General features: G+C 35.1%; 1 protein-coding gene across 8 annotated transcripts in view; it reads left to right on the plus strand.

Annotated features, from left to right (window-relative positions):
• USP34 (ubiquitin specific peptidase 34) overlaps nt 1–18,809 on the plus strand; it is a 214,788-nt gene that overhangs the window by 55,641 nt on the left and 140,338 nt on the right. For all 8 annotated transcript variants that reach the window (XM_023532842.1, XM_023532838.1, XM_023532844.1 and 5 more), the window contains 3 exons: nt 7,357–7,424; nt 10,070–10,262; nt 11,344–11,405. In XM_023532842.1, coding sequence (XP_023388610.1) covers nt 7,357–7,424; nt 10,070–10,262; nt 11,344–11,405 — 323 coding nt within the window. The remainder of the gene's footprint in view (nt 1–7,356; nt 7,425–10,069; nt 10,263–11,343; nt 11,406–18,809) is intronic.

Raw genomic sequence — 18,809 nt, forward strand, 5'->3', positions numbered from 1 at the left:
AAATATTTGTTGGCCATTTGTATGTCCTCTAGGGAGAAGTGTCTGTTCAGGTCCTCTGCCTACTTTTTGATTGGGTCAATTGTTTTTTTGTTGTTATTGAGTAGTATGAGTTCTTCGTGTATTTTGGATATTAGGCCCTTATTGGAGGTGTTGCTTGCAAATATATTTTCCCATTAGGATGGTTGTCTCTTTACCTTGTTGACGATTTCTTTTGCTGAGCAGAAGCTTTTTAGTTTGATGTAGTCCCATTCATTTATTTTAGGTTTTACTTCTTTTGCTCTTGAGGTCAAATTCATAAAACCCTCTTTAAGTCCAAGGTCCTTGAGTTTAGTTCCTATGTTTTCTTCTATGCATTTATTGTTTCAGGTCTTATATTCAGGTCCTTAATCCATTTTGAGTTAATTTAGGGGTGTGGTAATAGACAACAGTCTAGTTCCATTCTTTTGAGAGGGCTTTCCAGTTTTCCCAGCACCATTTATTGAAGAGGCTTTCTCCACTGTATGTTTTTGGTTTCTTGTTGAAAATTATTTGCCCATATAAATATCGGTTTACTTCTGGACTCTCGATTCTGTTCCATTGGTCCATGTGTCTGTTTTGCTGCCAGTATATGCCGTTTTGATTACCGTCGCTTTGTAGTATTGTTTCTAGTAGTGTTCTTGTGGAGTCCTTAGGATTTTCTATATGGAGAATCATGTCATCCGCAAATAATGACAGTTTGACTTCTTCGTTTCCTATTTGGATTCTTTTTATATCTTTCTCTTGTCTGATTGCACTCGCTAGGACCTCCAGTGTTACATTGAATAAGAGTGGCGATAGTGGACAGCCTTAGCTTGTTCCCAATCTTAGAGGGAAAGTTTTTAGTTTTTCACCGTTAAGTATAATGTTGCCTGAGGGCTTGTCATATACGGCCTTTATTAGGTAAAGGTACTTTCCTTCTATACCAGTTTTGTTAAGTGTTTTGATCATAAATGGATGCTGTATCTTGTTGAAGGCTTTTTCTGCATCTGTTGATGTGGTCATATGATTCTTATTTTTTAATTTGTTTATGCGATGTGTCACATTAATTGATTTGCGTATGGTGAACCATCCCTGTGCTGGTTCTTATTTTTGGAGATAGGCCTGTAATGATATGAACTTTCCTCTTACAAATGCTTTTGCCATGTCCCAAAAACTTTGATATGTTGTACTATCATTATCATTTGTTTCTATGTATCTCTTGATCTCTCTCTTTATTTTTTCTCTGACCCAGTTATTCTTCAATATCATGTTCTTTAATCCCAGTGTATTTGTGGTTCTTCCTGCTTTCTTTTTGCAGTTGATCTTTAGTTTCAAAGCATTATGATCAGAGAATATGGTTGGTATAATTTCAACCCTCTTATATTTGTGAGGCTATCTCTGTGTCCCAGTATGTGGTCAATTCTTGAAAATGTTCCATGTGCACTAGAGAACGATATATAAGGAGTTGTTTTGGGATGGAATGCTCTGTAAATGTCAATTATGTCCAGTTGGTCTAGTGTGTCATTTAAGGATGTTATTTCCTTATTGATTTTTTGTTTAGATGATCTGTCCATATCCAACAGTGTGGTATTTAGGTTCCGTACTATGATAACGTTTTGATCTGTTTCTTCCTTTAGTTCTGTTAGTAATTGCTTTACATATTTCAGGGCTCCCTAATTGGGAGCATAGATATTAATAGTGTTACATCTTCTGGTGCATGATTTCCTTTATCATTATGAAGTGTCCCTCAGTATCTTTCTTTATCTTTTTTATTTTGAAGTCTATTTCGTCTGATATTAGTACTACTACTTGTGCTTTTCTCTGAGTGCCATTTGCTTGAAATATCATTTTCCACTTTTCCACTTTGAGTCTATATTTGTCTTTGGAGCTGAGATGTGTCTCCTGGAGGCGGCATATGGTTGGGTTTTGTTTTTTGATCCAATTTGCAACTCTGTGCCTTTTTATTGGTGAGTTCAGTCCATTTACATTTAGGGTGATTATTGAAATAAGAGGTCTTCTTATAGCCATTTTATTTTTTGCTTTCTGGTACCTCGGTGTGTCCATTGATTCCTTGTCCTTGTGTTTTTGTTTTATTTTGGTTGGCTTTTGTGAGTTTTCCCTCTAGTTCTCCGTGTTTTATATTACATGCTTTAGTTCAGAATCTTTGTTGTGTGGTTACCATCATGAACATGTAAAGGACAGTTATATATATACAGACATCCATTTTCTTCTACTTGTGTCTTATCTCATTCCCCTTTGCGAATATGGATCTTTAATCCTCCCCTTTCCAGTCATTGTTTTCTCAGTTTGTCCCTATAAATGCTGAACGTTCATTACTGTCTTGCTATAGCAATTCTCTTATTATTATTTAAGCTTATAATGCCCTGTTCTTAGAGTTGCACTCCTTTGCTTCTATTCGCCTGATAGTCACCTTACTCCTAATTATCTGTTTGTTTGTATGTTTTTTATCATTTTGTTTTAGGCGGGTGACCCCTTTCAGTATTTCTTGTAATGCAGGCCTTGTAGTGGAGAATTCCCTCAATTTTTCTATGTCTGGAAAAGTTTTTATTTCTCCTTCATATCTAAAGGAGAGCTTAACTGGGTACATTATTCTAGGCTGATAGTTCCTTTCACTTAATATTTTGAATATTTGATTCCACTCCTTTCTGGCTTGTAAGGTCCATGCCAAAGATAATCTAATGGGTTTTCCTTTATAAGCTACTCTTTTTCTTCTCTCTGGCTGCCCTGAGAATTCTTTGTCGTTAATTTCTGATAATTTTAATACAGTGTGTCTTGGTGATGGTCTTTTTTGAGTTGAGTTAATTCTGTGGGTGTTCCGTTGACTTCTTGAATTCCAAGCTCCATCTCATTCCTTAGATTTGAGAAATTCTCATCAACTATTTGTCTGAAAATGCTTTCTAGTCCCTCCTCCTTCGAGAATGCCCATTATTCTTATGTTTCCTCTCCTGATGGTATTAGCTAGTTCTTGAATTTCTCTTTCATTATTTTTCATTCTTCGGTTCCTTTTTTTTTTCTGGTTTATTTCTAGATTTCTGTCTTCAGTATCACTGATCCTTTTCCTCCATTTGGTCGACTCTATTTCCCAAGCTTGCAATTTCATTTTTCAGCTCTTGCAGTATGTTTTTTATCTCCAGAAGTTCTATTTGGTTCTTTGTGAGGGTTTCGGTCTCCTTGCTCTGCTTATTTGGGTCTTTTTTCAGTTTCTGAAATTGTTGATATGACTTGTTTCGGAGCTCACTGAGTTTTTCCAAAAGTACCATCCTGAATTCTCTATCATTTAAGTCACATATTTCTCTATCTTTAAGTTTATTTTCAGGAGATTTTTTTCTTTCTTTCTGAGATGCCTTGTCACCTTGGTTGTTAATGGTGTTTAATGGACTATTTCTCTACCTTGGCATTAATGGAAGTGTATTCTATTGTTTTTCCAGAAATATGATTTAGTATATAAAGGTTTCTCTTTAGCCTGTTGCAAAGAAGATGCTTTTCTTTTGGTTTCTAGTAGGTGGTGTCTAAGCCTCTTGGATCCCTGCGTTATATAAACTGTTAATAATGCCTTTTGATTTTCTTGTAGATATTTAAAACTTTCTACCCTCAGTCTTAATCCCTGTCAGTGTTAGCGACAGTTTCGGTAGCATTTGCTCAGATTCCCCTGCGGCTTAGTGGTAATTGGTCTCGGAGGGTATGGGGTTAGGGACCCTGTGGGTTGGGGGTTGGGGGTTGGGGGATGTGGCTCAGCTCGGTTTTGGAATTACAGTGGTAAAAATCAACTGTTGTTCCTCTGCGGTCCTGTCCTGCTTCTCTGCTTTTTGCCCTGATGATTGGGCCTTGGTGCCAGCTGTGTGGGGCTCACAGCAGTCACGGGCAGGGTTGTTAAGGAAACTTGCTGCACCTTCTCCCCTCCCCCTCCTCCTACAGGGAGCTCTGGCGATTGCAAGAGGAATCTTCTTTATATCTCCAGTCCATCACCTGACACCCGCGATTCTGACATTCTGGCGATTGCAAGAGGAATCTTTTTTATATCTCCAGTCCATCACCTGACACTCGAGATTCTGACATGTAGTGGCTCTTATGCGCATATCTGACGCTCAGATGTGCTGGTGTGCAGTTTGGGTGTTTTTTGTTAAGTTTTAGATGTTCAGCTTATTGTTGTTTCAAGGGGAGAGATCTGGGGACGTCTCTTACTCCGCCATGTTTCTCCAAAACCCTCTTTTAACCTTTTTAAAAATTGTAAAATATAACATTCATAGAGAAAAGAATACAAAATAAGACTGATTTATCAAAGTAAGTACTCCATTTAACCACTAACCATACCAAAATACAAAACATTGTCAGCTCCCCAGAAGCCTTCCTTATGATTTTTCTTAGTCACTATCTATCTCTTTGCTCTTAAAGGTAGAGACAATTTATATTTTTATGGTGATTACTTTCCTGATTTTCTTAATAGTTTTATTACCTATGTTGACATCCCTGAACACTATGATTAATTTTTGTCTGCTTTGTTAACCATGGAAGTGGAATCACATGCTATACATTCTTTCATGTCTGGCTACTTTTATTTGATGTTAAAATTTATATTGTGTGTAGTACTATTCTGTTCATTTTCATTGTTGTATTACAGTTCTTTAAAAATATACAAACATCCATTTTACTGGTGATGGACTTTTAGGCTATTAAATTAACGTGGTATCAGCATTCCTTGACATGTCTTTTGGTTCACAAGTGCGTGCATTTTATTTGGATATATACCTAGAAGTGGAATTTCTTAATCACAGAGTATGCCTATATTTTTATGCATTAATGTAAGATTTTCCTGAGTGATTGTATTAATTTACACTTCTACCAGGAATATGAAAGTTCTCATTGTGCCACTTTCTTGCAAACAACTGGTATTCTAATTCTTAGAGACTTCTAATGAAGGTATAATAGTATCTCATTGTGGTTTATTTTATATTTTTAATGACTAATGAGATTGAGCACTATTTCAGAGGCATATTAGCCATTTGGATATTTTTTGAGAAGTACCTGTTTTAAGTCTTTCACCTGCTTTAAAAATCAAATCGTTTGCCTTTTCCTTACTGATGTGTGGAGATTCTTTATATTTTGGATATAAGTCTTTGGTCTGACATATATGTGTTGTTAATATCTTCTTCCACTCTGTGGTTTGCTTTTTATTCTCTTGTGTCTTTTAAGAGCTGTTATTCCTCAAACTTAATGGTGTGTAATTTATCAAAAAATTTTTATGGTTAATGTTTCTATTTATGGTTGAAAAAAACCTTTCTTACCCTAAGGTCATGAAGATATTTTCCTACAGTCTAAAAAGTTTTATTGCTTTACTTTCACATTTTGATATACAGTTCAGTTGGAATTGATTTTTGTGTATGGTATGGGTGAGGGATTAAAATTCATTTTCTTTTCTATATTGACAATTACTGGTCCTAACACTTTTTATAGCAAAGGCAATGCTTTCCCTCTTTTTTCTGCAATATCACTTTTGTCACAAATCATATGTCTTCATGTGCATGGGTCTGAGATCTTGTAGCTTATTCTATTAGTATGTTTGCTTAATCTCATGTTATTGCTTACCACCTTAATTTCTGATGCTTTGTAAGAAGATTTGCTGTCTGGTAAAGCAAGGTCTACCTTCCTGTTATTTTTTTTTAGATCGAGGTATAATTGACACATAACATTACATTAGTTTAAGCATTCAACATAATGATTTGATATTTGTATATATTGCAAAATGATCACAATAAGTCTAGTTAACATCCAGCACCATTCATAGTTAATAAGTTTTTTTTTTTGTGATGAGAACTTTAAGAACTATTCTCTTAGCCACTTTCAAATTAAAAATACAATATTATTAGCTTTAGTCACCGTACTGTATTACATCCCCATTCCCTGTCATTCTTAAATAGTGTTTTGTCTCTTGGACCATTGCATTTGGAATCAGAGCCTAAAAATTCCATACTTAAACTATTTTTGGTTGCATTGAATCTATAGACCAATTTGGAGAGAACTGTCATCTTTGCAATATTGAGTCTTCCAATCTATAAATATGGTAAAGGTGTTTTTATTTACATGTTTTGTAATTTCTTTATAATTTCCTGTGTTTCTATCTAGAGGTGTTATATGTCTTTGTTACATTATTTTAGACATGCGATATTTTTTGATGTTCTTATAAAGAATATTTTTGAAAACTTTATTATTCTTCATATATAAAATATATGTATGTATAATTGTGTATGTATGTATATAATGTATGTATATTGATTTATTTGTATTAACTTTTAAGCAACAATCTTGTAGAAATAGTTAATTCCAAAAAAGTTTATCTGAAAATTATTTTGGATTTTCTACCTATGTAATCATATCATCGCAGAGTAATTTTGATTTTAATTCTTCCTTTCTAGTCCTGTGCCTTTTCTTTAGTTTCTTTCCTATTGCACTCTCTAGGTTCTTCAGTTCAAGTTGAAGTCATTTTTGTTTTATTCCTAGTTTCAGAAGGAAAAATATTTACATTTCACCATTAGAATAGTATTCACTATAGGAATTATATAGATATCTTTGATTAGAGTACAGCTATACATCACACATTCTGTATTTGCAAATTTGTTTTTAATTTGTATCCCTTGCCTGTCTCAAGGCTTAATATCTTAGTTCGTTGTTAGATGGTTTGCTTAGGATTTTTATTCTTATGTTTAAATCACTATTTATGTCACTAAAGCTACTATAATGTAAGCACATTCAATTTAGAAAAGAGTTGGAATATCGTGCAGGAAAAAAGAAACAGATTAATTATAACTTAGGCTGGAGCACTGCAGTAAGAGCTTAATTCAGTAAATAGTTGATATTGTAATCAGCATGTGGCTCTATAAAATATATTTGCCTTAAATGGATATTGATGTGACTAGAAATCAGAGGTAATTTGATATTTTTTAGGAGGAAGGATGAGATGGTTTATTAAAAACTAAGATGATTTATTAAAAAATTAATTTAGTGTTACAGTATTTGGGTTGCTATACCAAAGAGGTATAGAGCATGAAGTAAGATGATATTACTTGGATAGATGATTCTCTCTTTTCAGCAAAAAGCTAATATTAATTTTTCAGATTGATTTTATGTGTGTATAGTATATATGTGGGTGTGTATATATGAAATGTATATAGGTTAAATTAATCCGATATGGTGTAATCCTATTTCTTAGTTTATCCTTTTCAAAATAGATAAAATGTATGTAGTTTTAGAGGCAGCAAAATACAAAATTTAGATTCTTGTTAGAAGTGAAAGACGTATATTTCACATATTCATTTTACATTGTCATCCTTCGTTTCTTTATAGATTAGAATATGGCTACATATCCCTGCTGTCATGCAGCACATTATTCCTTTTAGGACCTATGTTATCAGGTAAGTTTACAAACTCTTTTCTGCCTGAGTATCCATGTAATATGTTTAAATGATTTATAACATAGTACAGAATCATACTGTTTTAAAGTCCCTTGTACTCATGTTCTCTCGAGAAAAGCTTAATTGACAGTTTGATATATAGTATTTTCTATGCATGCATAGGTTTGTATTTAATGTTTACTTTTAAGCAATTTATGTTGGACTTTTTTTTTTACTTAAGTATATGGAAAGAATTAAAGAGATTAACTGGTTATGTGGTATTCCACTATATTCAGTCAACAAATATATGCTAAGTATCATATTCTAAGCACTGGGGATATAGCAGAGAAGAAAATATTTCTCTTTTTGTGCAGTCTATGTACAAAATAAGTAAATGATATAGTTCATCAAACAGTGATGAGTATTACAGAGAAAAATAACAGCAAAGGTGGATTGAGAGTTGTAGAGGGTGAGTCATAATTTTAAACACTGGAATAGAGAAGGTCTCATTGAGGATGAGGTGACAGTTAAGTTTTGTAAGTCTCAGCCTAGGAAGGAAACCTATGAAAAGGATAGAGAAAGAATTGTATTGATTAGACTTAGAGTTTGAACCATTAAGAGTTCTAAGGTTATATTTCTTGATAAGTTCTTTATACTTTTTCTCATTCATTTCAAATATTTGAGTGCCTTCTAATTTCCTGTTACTGTTCAAGTTGTTGGAGAAAAGTGTCAGGAAAAGAAACAATGACAAATGTTTTGCAAGTAAGGTAATGTGATAGGGAATATAATATGAGCCTTTTTGAAAGGTGGCATCTGAAGAACATGAATCAGCTAATCAAATGATAATTAGAAGGACATATTTCAGGTAGTAGGAATATAAAGGCATAGGCTTTGAGGTTGGAAAGAATATGACATATTAAAGAAACTAGAAGCAGACTTGTGTGGAATATAGTATGTAGGTATAATTATGAGTTTAGATAAGCAGGGGCAGATTATTCAGGACCTTCAAGCCATTGTAAGGAGTTTGGATTTAATTTTAGCAATGGAAATCTATTGAAGAGTTTTAAGCAGAATGGTCATGATGGTTTTTAAAAGATTACTTTGGCTTTTAAGTGGATCATAAATTATAGAGGGGTTGAAATAGAGAAGATAGAGGACCAATTGAAAGGTTAATGTATTAGTCCTGGAAAGAAATTATGGTTACTTGTGCAAGGATTATTCATGGCGATTTTTGAAAATTGAGTGGATATAAGTGAAAATGAAACCAAGAATGGTGATTGTGGAGTTTAAGGAAAAGGGTAGTATAGTATCATGGATGACATTTAGCTCTCACCCCCCAATTTCTCTTTCATGCTATGGTGTCATTAACCGAGATGTGAAAGACTGGGAGAACTTAAAGACTTAATTTTGATATGCCTTTGGGACATTAAGTAGCACTGGCAAATTGGGAGTTATAAGCCTGTAATTCAGAACATCATTAATTTAGGAATTGTCGCATAAAGACAGGACATAAAGACCATGGGAGTGAACAAAGTCACCTGGTAGGAAAATGTAGAAAGAGAATAGAAATGAGCCTAGGATGGAGCCCTGTGTCACTTTTTTTGCTGGATAAGAACTGCACCCCACCCCCCCCACCCCGCCCCCACGCGCTGCAGCTTGGTGGTTTGAAATAACAGCTATTTATTGTTTCTCACGGTCCTCTGGTTGGCTAGTTCTTCTGGTCTGGGATGACTTGGCTGGAACTGGATGCTTTAGGGTAGCCTAACTCATATGTCCTGTGGCTGGCAGGGTGATTGGTCTTGGTGTGTGTGGGGGTGGGGCTCATGTGTATCTTGCAGTTGGCTAGATGTCATTTGGGGTATTGACCCCAACTCTGTCTTTCATCCAGCAAGCTAACCTGGGCTACTTTTCTTTGTCGTGGAATAGTTTCCAGCAAGAGAGGGCAAGCTCAAAGGCTTTTCAAACTTCTGCTTATGTCACATCTCTTGATGCTCCATTGGCCAAAGGAAGTTTCAGGGCAAAACTCAGATTCAAGGAAGTAGAGAAATAAATGACACCTGTTGATGAGAAGAGTGGCAAAGTCACATAAATACTTCCATATAAAGTGATGGGAGAAATATGGGGTCCTTTTGCAATCCATTACAAGCCCAGAAGAGCCCTAATGTTGAAAGATTGGACAGAGAAGAGGAACCAACTAAATAGAATAGGCAGGACCCAAGAGGAAAACCAGTGGCTTGTGATTTTTGGAAGCCAAAAAAGAATAATGTTTAAAATGTACACGTTTGAAAGAATTTTGGCTGTGTAGGGGAGTAGATATATTGTTTATATGAAGATAGCTGAAATTTACTAAAGCAGATGCTGTATACATGATAGGTATTAGAGAATAGTAAAGCTTTACTGGAGGTGCAGAATCCTATGTTAAATGACTTGACTCTGTAGTTGCTGATTTAAGTTGGCTTCTCAGCAAAGGACACACTGCTACAGGTCATAATCCTTGAAGCATCACTTAAAATGTTTTAAGTTTAGACTGTTAATACCAGGATGCCAGGTTCTACTATTCTAAACATTTTAGAGGCATGGATCAAAGGAATATTATTGAATCATTGAATGGTTTTTAGAAAGATTTTGCAAGTTTTTGTATATGTTTTATTTCTGAAACATTTCAGGTATTTATGCAAGCTCTCTGATCAGGAGTTAAGACAGAGTGCAGCTCGCAACATGGCCGACTTAATGTGGAGCACAGTGAAAGAACCATTGGACACAACGTTATGCTTTGATAAAGAAAGCCTAGATCTTGCCTTCAAGTACTTTATGTCACCTACTTTGACTATGAGGTTGGCTGGACTAAGTCAGATAACGGTAAGCTATATTTGCTTTATTTTTGGTCATTTTTTATTCACCTTTTAGACTATCATCATCACCATAATAATACCTACCACTTATGGAGCATTTAACTTTATACCAGGCATTGTGCTAAGTATTTTACATGTATTACTTCATATGGTCCTTACAAATAATTTCTGTATTTTCCATGTTTTAAATATGAGAGACTGAGGCTTAGATTTAGAAGGATTTATACCTTAGGTTTTTTTGATTTCAGCGTCCTTCTTTGTCACTGTTTCTTTTTTAACTCTTCAGTTTATATTTAGAGACCAATTTTTTCAGACCAATTTGGAAATTATAAGTAGCTACTTAATTCATTATCCAGCCAGAAGCCACAGATTAATTGGCCATAGGCCAAATTCGACTAACAAATGTTTTGTTTGGTTTGCACAGTAGCAAATACTGTTTTAAATAGGGAGAAGTCGGTATTATTGGCTTCTCTTGTGGGGTGAAGAGGAAGACCTGATATTTTTAAATCTTCTTGCATAACAACAATTTCCTAGAGCTAGGTAGTTAGTTGCATTCTTTAGAATGGATATGCTTCCTCTGGTTTACTAAGGTCTCCATTAGCTTTATTCCTTTATATTTTACGCTTGTTCTTACGGTGTGGTTATTCTGAAATAGCTAGATTTTACCCATGTATTGGACTTTGAAAATACAGAAAATACTTGTTGAAACATTTTCCCAAATTAAATCTTAAATGTGTTATCTACAGAGCCTTTCCCGAAATTCTATGTCTAGTGACGTATTATTGATGCCTTACATTAGATTTTTGTGTTTTTCCCTTATTCAGCTTTGTTTTTTGTAGGTTCTGTAGTAGAGTAAAGCGTAAGTATGACTTGTGGGATTAATTTATTTAATGTTTTAATATGAAAAAGGAAATAGCTAGACTCGAAGGTGTGTGTGTGTGTGTATCTGGTTATCTGTCTTAAAATTCATAATTTTGATCTGGTTATTGATTATGACCTATAAATATCAAACCATGTTTCTTGACCATTGCTAACATATATAAGAGTAATTTTTGGAAAACACTTTTAATTTCATTTTCTAATTATAGAATCAACTTCACACCTTCAATGATGTGTGCAATAATGAATCATTGGTATCAGACACCGAAACGTAAGTAGGAGCATTTTTTATACATAAGTAATACCATTTTAATATGTGGCTATCTACATGGTAAATATAATTATGGATTTGATCGAAGTGTTTATTAGAAATTCTTTGCCTTGTGGCTTCATTTGTATTCTCAATAAGCTTTCAGAGCATTATATTGAAACATTTCTTCATATTTTTAAAACACATATGCCAACATTTGGACAAAATACAAAAGAATACTATTTAAATAGGAAAATATATTAGTAAAGAATATGGTACTGATAGTTTCAGAAAGCACACTTGATGCAGAAAAAGAAAAAACCTTATTCAGGATATATTATGAGGAAAACCAAGTTAATGTTGCTCATATAGGAAAAGTATTTTTATGGCTTAGAGATTTTAACGTTCTTGGAAATATGTATTCCAATATTTATTCCATTTAGTTGTCCTTCCAGTATAGGAATCAGTTTTCTGCTCTTAGTTGAACAGTAATATCTTCTGCTTGAACAGAGTGATAAAGTTAAGGCTTTAGAAAATTTTTAATTATATGAACAAGTCATAGTTTTGCTTTAACTTTTGTGCATTAATTTTAGTTCTGCCCTGTGGAGCTAATCTCAGTTTTACCCAGCTCTTCATGAATTTGAAAACTAGAAACTATGTCTCTTTACTCTTCTTCAGGCTAAAGAGTTGTTATTCCTCCAATTTTTCTTCATAAGGTATGGTTTTTAGATTACCAGAGCAATCATTTACCTCTGGCAACATTTTTTGTCAGTGGTCCCCTTAAAATGTTTTGTCCAGAATTGGTCATAGGTTTATAAATTCTGGATTATACTAGGAGTGTTACTTTATATTTTCAGGACATTATATAGACTGTACCCAGAATATGTAAAACTACAGCTCTGGATTTCCATTCAACCCCTTAGTGCTCTCCCTTCTCCCACAACACTACCTAATAAAATCTTAAAATTGTCAATGTAGAAAAAAAATAACCCCACACGTCCAGGCTTGGATGTGTTTATGTTTCTGAAACAGTTGATTGATAGTAAGAAAGAACTTCATTTAAAAAAGTATAGGGAATATACATCCTATGGAATGGTTAAGAGAAGAGAGAAGAGAATAAAAGTTTTGAGAATAGTAGTAGAGATAGTTCAAGTTGGGTAGAGAAGGGTGTGTATAGTGTGAGAAAATTGGAGCAAATAGAAAAAGTGATAATTGTTGGGGCCTGTGAATTGGGTCTTTTTAAGCAGTTTTATTAAGGTACAGATACTGTATGTATATATAATAAAATTCACCTGTTTTTACAAAGGAATTTTAGTAAATTTAGAGTTGTACAACTGTCATCACAGTTCTCTCCTAGGACATTTCCATCACTTTCAAAATGATTCCTTTTACCCACTTGTAGTCATTCTTATTCCTAGCCCCACTAATCTACTTTGTCTCTATAGATTTGCTCATTTGGGTATTTTATATAAATGGAATCATATGATAGTGGTCTTTTTCATTTGGCTTCTTTGAGTTAGTATACTGTTTTTCTTGAGGTTTATTCATGTTGTGGTGTAAATCAGTACTTTATTGTTTTTTTATTGCTGAATACTATTACATTATGTAGATATAACACAATTTGTCTATCTGTTTACCAGTTGATGGATATTTCGATTGTTTCCACTTTTTGGTTAGTATGAATAATGTTCCTTTAAACATTTATGTAGTCTTTTTGTGGTCATATGTTTTCATTTCTCTTGGTAGATACCTGGGATTATAATTACTCATATGTATGGTCATTTTATGTTTAACTTTTAAAGAAACTGTCAAAATGTTTCCCAGTGTACCTGCATTATTTTACATTCTCACCATCATTTATTATGTCTTTTTGATTATAGCCATTCTAATGAGTGTGGAGTGGTATTTTCATTATGGTTTTAATTTGCATTTCCCTAATAACTAATGGTATAGAACAGCTTTTTGTATGTTAATTATTCATTCTATTTCTTCCTTGGTGAATTGTTTGTTCACCTTTTTGCCCAGTTTTAAATTGGGGTATTTGTCTTGTCTTATGGACTAGCATATGATCTGTACTGCAGAATGTTCGAGTGTGCCTAAGAAGACTTTTTATTCTGTTGTACGGACTGTTCTGTGAATGTTTGTTAGGTCCAATGAGTGTGTAGTATTGTTCGTCTTCTGTATTCTTGTTAAATTTTTGCCTGTTCTGTCCATTATTAAAAGTCGGATATTGAAGTTTCCAACATCAGTCGATATCAGGGTATCTAGGAGTTGATCCTCACTTTGTGAGTTTCCCTACTTGCTGCAATTTATTTGCAATCACAAAATCAATACTTGTGCTTTTACTGTGATTTGTGGAAATGCACAGAGAAGTAAAAATTTGAGTCTCACGACATGCACATTCTCAACTGAAGTCAATCAGGGCAGTGCACTGTGTTCTTGTTTTAGCATTGATACAAAGATGACTAGAGGATGAAAATGATAGGAGGCAATGCAGAGTAGTGCAAGAAGCTCTGGCTCTGGGGCCAGTTGGATGGGATATGAATCCCAACTATAGCTCCTTTTAGTGGGGCAAGTCACCTAAGCACTTGTGAACCTCATTTTCTCTTTTGTAAAATAGAGAAAGTAGAATCAGCTAAGGTAAGTTGTTTTTAGGATTTAAGGTTCAAGGGTTCATGAAGTAATAGCCAATGCAGTGTAGCTACTTAATAGACTATAACTGCTGTGAGTAACAAGAATTGACTCTATTGGTTGTCTTTTTCTTGCTTTAGTTTACACACACACACACACACACACACACACACACACACACTCTCTCTCTCTCTCTCTCTCTCTCTCTCCCCCTCCCCCCCCAGCCATAAAAAAGAATGAAATTTTGCCATTATGACAAAATGCGTGAACCTTGAGGGCATTACACTAAATGAGATAAGTCAGACAAAGACAAATACTTTATGATCTCACTTATATGTGGACTTTAAAAAACAAAACAAAAGGCCCCCAAGCTCATAGACACAGAGAGCAGATTGGTGCTGTCAGAGGCAAAGGTGGGAGGCAAAATGGGTGAAGGGGGTCAAAAGGTACAAACTTCCAGTTATAAAATAAGTTAGGGGTATATTGTACAGCATAGTGACTACAGTTAATACTGTATTGCATATTTGAAAGCTGGTAAGTGAGTAGATCTTAAAAGTCCTCATCACGGGGGGGAAAAAGTTTTATAAGTATGTATGGTAATGAATGTTAACTAGATTTACTGATGATCATGATGTAACATATACAAGTATTGAATCATTATGTCATACACCTGAGACCAATATGTTATATGTCAGTTACCTCATTAAAAAAATGAAGTTTTTTAAAAAAGAGGACCTAATAAAAGAAGGCAGTACTGAGATATAGAGAACCAAAATGGCATAAAAGATAGAGGCTCTCTTCGTCCCTCTGGCAAAGTTGTGATGGAAACAAGGAGCAGCAGCAGGGAAAAATCGCCTGGGATCTTGATGAACAAGCCATACAACTAGAGAGAAATCCAAGGAAGCACCCTGCAACGCCAGAAAGAAGGACGGGGCAAGGACGCAGGGCTGCCCGGTCTTCAGTGGCTGAGTGAGAAGGAGGGTGTGGCAGCAGCAGAAGCCTCTTAAAGGAGCCACGTCCGCAAATGGATTTTCCTAGTGACAGACCTGCTTGCTCTGAGCACCAGTACCGATTCAGCTACACGCAGAGGGCACCAGGGACTTACAGGGAGACATTGTCGGAGTGAGGGCTGAGGTGAGATTCGCTCAGTACAGAAGTGCCTGAGGTATCCATTGTTCCTTGTTGAGTCCTCCCCCTTACCAGTGTGCCAGGCACAGCACCGCCATAGCCCTGACGTCATCAAACTGGATAACATAGGTCGCTTTGCTCAGAGGATTCCCAGAAACCCCGCCTCCCCCAACTCACAACCCCACCCAAGCCACATCCAGGTGTATCCTCAGCGTGTCAGGTGTTCCTTGCTGAGCAGTGCCTAGACTCACACTGGAAGCAGCTGGCCTCTGTTTCTGGTGTGGCAGTTTGAGGCAACTGTAAGCACAGCATCTGTGAATTGCTTGCTGAATCTTAACAGTGGCCCCGGAGAGGCAGAGGCTTGGGCTAAATTTGCCCTGCAGCTGAACCCCTCTGGACACTTGCTTCACAAATCCACACTAATAAGATCGGGAGTCTTAGGAGCTTTGCTTAGTACTTAGAAACAGACACGGAAAGGCAGCCAAAATGGGAAGACAAAGAAGCAGAAACCATATGAGAGAATAGAACAGAGATCCAGATATAATGGAGTCAAGTAATATAACAGATGTAGAGTTCAGAACACTGGTTATAAAGATGCTCAATATACTTTTGTTAAGCGTAGATAAATTCAGTGAGAACTTCAACAAAGAGATAAAAAACATAAAAATGGAAATGAAAATTATAAAAGAGAACCAGTCTGAAATGAAAAACACATCTGAGATGAGAAGTATATGAAATGGAATAAACAAAGGAATAAACAGTGAATAAAGAAAAGGATCAAATGCCCTATCTACAGGACGGGAAAGCCAGGTACACTCAATCAGAATGGCAAGAGATAAGATGCCAAGACTATAAAAATAATTCAAGGAGAATATGGGATACTGTTAAGGGTCTAAATATCCATCTCATCTGCATAACTGAAGAAAATCAAGATGTTGAACAGCCGTTTGAAGAAATAATGATGGAAAACTTCTCTAACCTGGTGGTGGAAATAGACATAAAGCCCAGGAAGCTCAGAGAATTCCAAATATCAGGGTTCCAAAGAGGCCCACACCAAGACACATAATTAAAATGCCAAAGGTTAAATACAAAGAAAGAATATTAAAAGCAGCAAGAGAAAAACAGTTACTTATAAGGGAACACCCATATGACTGGCAGCTGATTTCTCAAAAGAAACTATGCAAGACAGAAGGGCTTGGCAAAAAATATTCGACAGGGTGAAGACCCAGGATCTACAACCAAGAATAATTTATCCAGCAAAGCTGTCGTTTAGAGTTGAAGGATAGATAAAGAACTTCCCAGACAAAAATAAGCTAAAGTAATTTATTACCACCAAGACAGTATTACAGGAAATGTTGGAGGGACTTCTTTAAGAAGAAAAACCATGTATCAAGAACAGGAATAAAGGATGGTAACAACTACATTCCTATCAACAAGTACCTCAAATGGGAAACAATTAAGTGCTCCAACTAAAAGAGTAGATGAAAGGAAAACAAGACCCCTACTTGCTGCCTATAAGAGACTCATTTCAGATTAAAAGACACACACAGACTAAAAGGAAGGAGATGGCAAAATACTGCTTTGATGGACCTAGAAGGTATTTAAGTCAGACAGAGAAAGATAAACACTATATGATTTCACTTATATGCGGAATCTAAGGAATGAAAAGAACAAACTACTCAAAAACAGACTCAAATATAGTGGACAATTTGGGGACAGAGAGAGGGGATGGAAGTTTGGGGGCGCTGGGAGAATGGGTTGAAGGGTTAAAGGAATACAAATTAGTAGCTGATGAATGGTCATGGCGGTGGAGTGGGGAGCACTGGCATAGGGAATACAATTTGCATGAATAAGTTGGAGGGTCAAGGAAAGGAGGGAGCAATTGGGGAGATCGTTTAACAAACTATATATATGCCTAACCAATGTACTGTATACTTGAAACTAATTAAAATGAAATTTTTTAAAAGCAATACTGAGAGGTAATTTTAATACCCACATGAGAGCCATGTCTCTTTTTTTCAGAGGGAGTGAGTTGGGGGGTGGTCTATGATGGCATTTTTATATAAGGGGAAGAGCCTCCTTTGCATTGCCCTGGCGAAAATGGGAACTTCAAAACAAATCTTAGTTCTGTGTAACATCTGTCTTTAAAGGAGTTCTGCAAAAGGATTATAGTACACATTGTGTACCTAAAGTTGTTATGTAAGATTTGCATTTAATCAAACCCTCTGTCTTCTTCCAGTCAAAGGCAAACAGTTAGTCATGTTATTGCCCTAAGTTATACTTCTAAAGTGAACCACTCTAGGATGCACTTAATGTTAATGACATGCTCTTTTTACTCATTAAAGCAGGGGGTGATAACAATTTAAAAGAGGATTCAGGGGTTCAGTATTAGCTAGTTCAGTTCAGCGACTTCATAGAACATAAGTGCCATGAGTAACAAGAACTGCCTTTATTGTTTGTCTTTTTTTCCCTTCAGTTTTTCGTGTTTGGGGACATTTTTGTTAGGTTCATCTATGTTTATAGTTGTTCCTGATCATTTCATTCTTTTGTCATTACAAAATATTCCTCTTTGTTTCTTTAAAACATTTTTTTGGCTTAAAGTATATTTTGTCTGATATTAGTATAGCCATTGTAACCTTATTATGCTTATTATTGTCGTGGCATCTTTTTCCATTCTCTTAACTTCCACCCTTTTGTGTTTTTGGATCTAAAGTATGTCTCTTGAAGGCAGCATATCGTTGGATTAAAAAAAAATCTAGCCCTACATTCTCTGCTTCGTGATTGGATTATTTAATTCTTTATATCTTAATGTTTATGTAGTTGGGTTCACGCCTGCCATTTAGCCTTTGATTTTCTCTGTGTCTTCTGTCTTTAATTTTTCCTTTATTGCCTTATTTTGCAATATGTAGGTCTGTCCTAGTATACCATTTTAATTCCATTGATTTTTTTTTTATTGCTTTAAAATTTATTTTCTTAGTGATTGCTCAGTGAGTTATAATATGCATCTTAATTTATTACTGTCTACTTCAGATTAATAATAATTTTAGTAAAATATGGAAACATTGCTCTAGTATAGCTCTGTTTCTTTGTTTCTAATCAGAAGTCAGCTGTTAATCTTATTGTGGTTTCCTTGCACATACGTAGGTTGTTTTCACCTGCTGGTTTCAAGATTTTTCTCTTGGTCTTTGGCTTTTAACAATTTAACTCTGGGGTGTCTAAGCATGGATCTCCTTGTGTTTGTCCTAGTGGAGTTTGTTGTCATTTCTGAATGTGTAGATTAATATTTTTCATCAAATTTGAGACATTGTGGCCAACTTCAAAATTTTTTCTGTTCCTCCACTTTTTCTGGGAGTATCATTATATGTATGTTTCCAGAGCCCTGAATCGTTGTTATTGATAACGTCATCCAGTTTTATGCTTGCTTGGTTATAATTACAGTTCTTAGATATTAAAAAAGTCTCTGGTCTCCTTTTAATGTCTTTTAGAAAACTGAAAGAATGAAGTTTATTTTTTAGAATTATTTTTAGTTGAAATTTTTTGTGTGATATGCAAATTGAAGGGTTGAATCATGGATTTTAGCTTCTGTAGGGCAATCCAGAAATAGGTAAAATATATCATTAGTAGTTTTATTTTAATGTTTTGCCTTTTGAGGCTCATATATCTAAT

The sequence above is a fragment of the Pteropus vampyrus genome, unplaced genomic scaffold, assembly GCF_000151845.1.
Source record: "Pteropus vampyrus isolate Shadow unplaced genomic scaffold, Pvam_2.0 Scaffold91, whole genome shotgun sequence".
NCBI lineage: Eukaryota > Metazoa > Chordata > Mammalia > Chiroptera > Pteropodidae > Pteropus > Pteropus vampyrus.